At 40.8% G+C, this 1,116-nt stretch overlaps 1 protein-coding gene across 1 annotated transcript in view; it reads left to right on the forward strand.

The window, feature by feature from the left end:
- Positions 1 to 248: 248 nt before the first annotated feature.
- LOC107301286 (DNA damage-binding protein 1-like) overlaps positions 249 to 1,116 on the forward strand; it is a gene marked incomplete at both ends in the record, with an annotated part of 7,400 nt that continues 6,532 nt past the window's right edge. Inside the window, 2 exons of the mRNA XM_015830531.1 lie at positions 249 to 372; positions 637 to 801. Coding sequence (XP_015686017.1) covers positions 249 to 372; positions 637 to 801 — 289 coding nt within the window. The remainder of the gene's footprint in view (positions 373 to 636; positions 802 to 1,116) is intronic.

The following is a 1,116-nucleotide window of genomic DNA, read 5'->3' on the forward strand; positions in this document are numbered from 1 at the left end:
TTATCAGGAAACTTGGTAGTTTCATACTGGTACTTTAACATAAATCATCTTCCATTACTTCTTTCTCTGTCCAAATATGGTTTTATTCTTCATAAATTAGGCACCTCCAAACCAACCTTCCCCCAAACAATTTTTGCCATACATTTATTTTTGTAGTTATTTTGTTCTAGTGAATGTTCTTTGGGCTATTTCTGTTATCCCTCTGTCTCTAGCAGCTTAAAATGCTTACTTTTCTCTCCATGTTTTAGGCCCTTTCCAACAGTGTGAGCTCTAGCAAGTTGTTCTCTAGCAGCACAGCTCCACATGAAACATCATTTGGTGAGGAAGTAGAGGTACACAATCTGCTCATCATAGATCAGCATACATTTGAAGGTATCTACATCCTAGGCTATATTTCACTGTTTATGAGAGAAATGTTTTGGGGGATCATGAGATTAGGAGAAGAGAGCCATCAAGTGTATTTGCTGGCTTGGATCCCTTGAAGGGTCCAAAAGTCCATGGAGCATCTTGAGGGTCATTTTATTGAGCTTCTGTAGATTTTTGTGGTTGCATGTTGCAGGATGTTCCAAACAGTATACTGAAATCTATATTTTGTTGAGCTCTTTAACTCTTTTTTTTTTTACTGTTTGTCTTCAGTACTCCATGCTCACCAGTTCCTGCAGAATGAGTATGCACTAAGCCTGGTCTCCTGCAAATTGGGCAAAGATCCCAACACTTATTTTATTGTGGGAACAGCCATGGTGTATCCTGATGAAGCCGAACCCAAGCAAGGCCGTATTGTGGTGTTCCATTACTCTGATGGTAAGGACTAATGCTTTGGATCTCTTTCTTCCTAGTTGCATGGACTTGTTTTCTTTGATTAATTATTATTTTGTCATGGAAAAAGCGGGTTAGGTTCCTATGTTCTTTTACTCTAAAACAGTGGTTCTCAACCTTTTTAATGCCGTGACCCCATAATACAGTTCCCCATGTTGTGGTGACCCCAGGTGCCAGGGGCGTGGCCAAGTGGGTGTGGCTGCCAAGTGGGTGTGGCCACCAAGTGGGCGTGGCCACCATGTTGTGGTGACCTCCAACCATAAAATTATTTTCATTGCTATTTCATAACTGTAATTTTGC

Source organism: Protobothrops mucrosquamatus, unplaced genomic scaffold, assembly GCF_001527695.2.
Source record: "Protobothrops mucrosquamatus isolate PMUCROS unplaced genomic scaffold, P.Mucros_1.0 scaffold11215, whole genome shotgun sequence".
Classification (NCBI taxonomy): Eukaryota; Metazoa; Chordata; class Lepidosauria; order Squamata; family Viperidae; genus Protobothrops; species Protobothrops mucrosquamatus.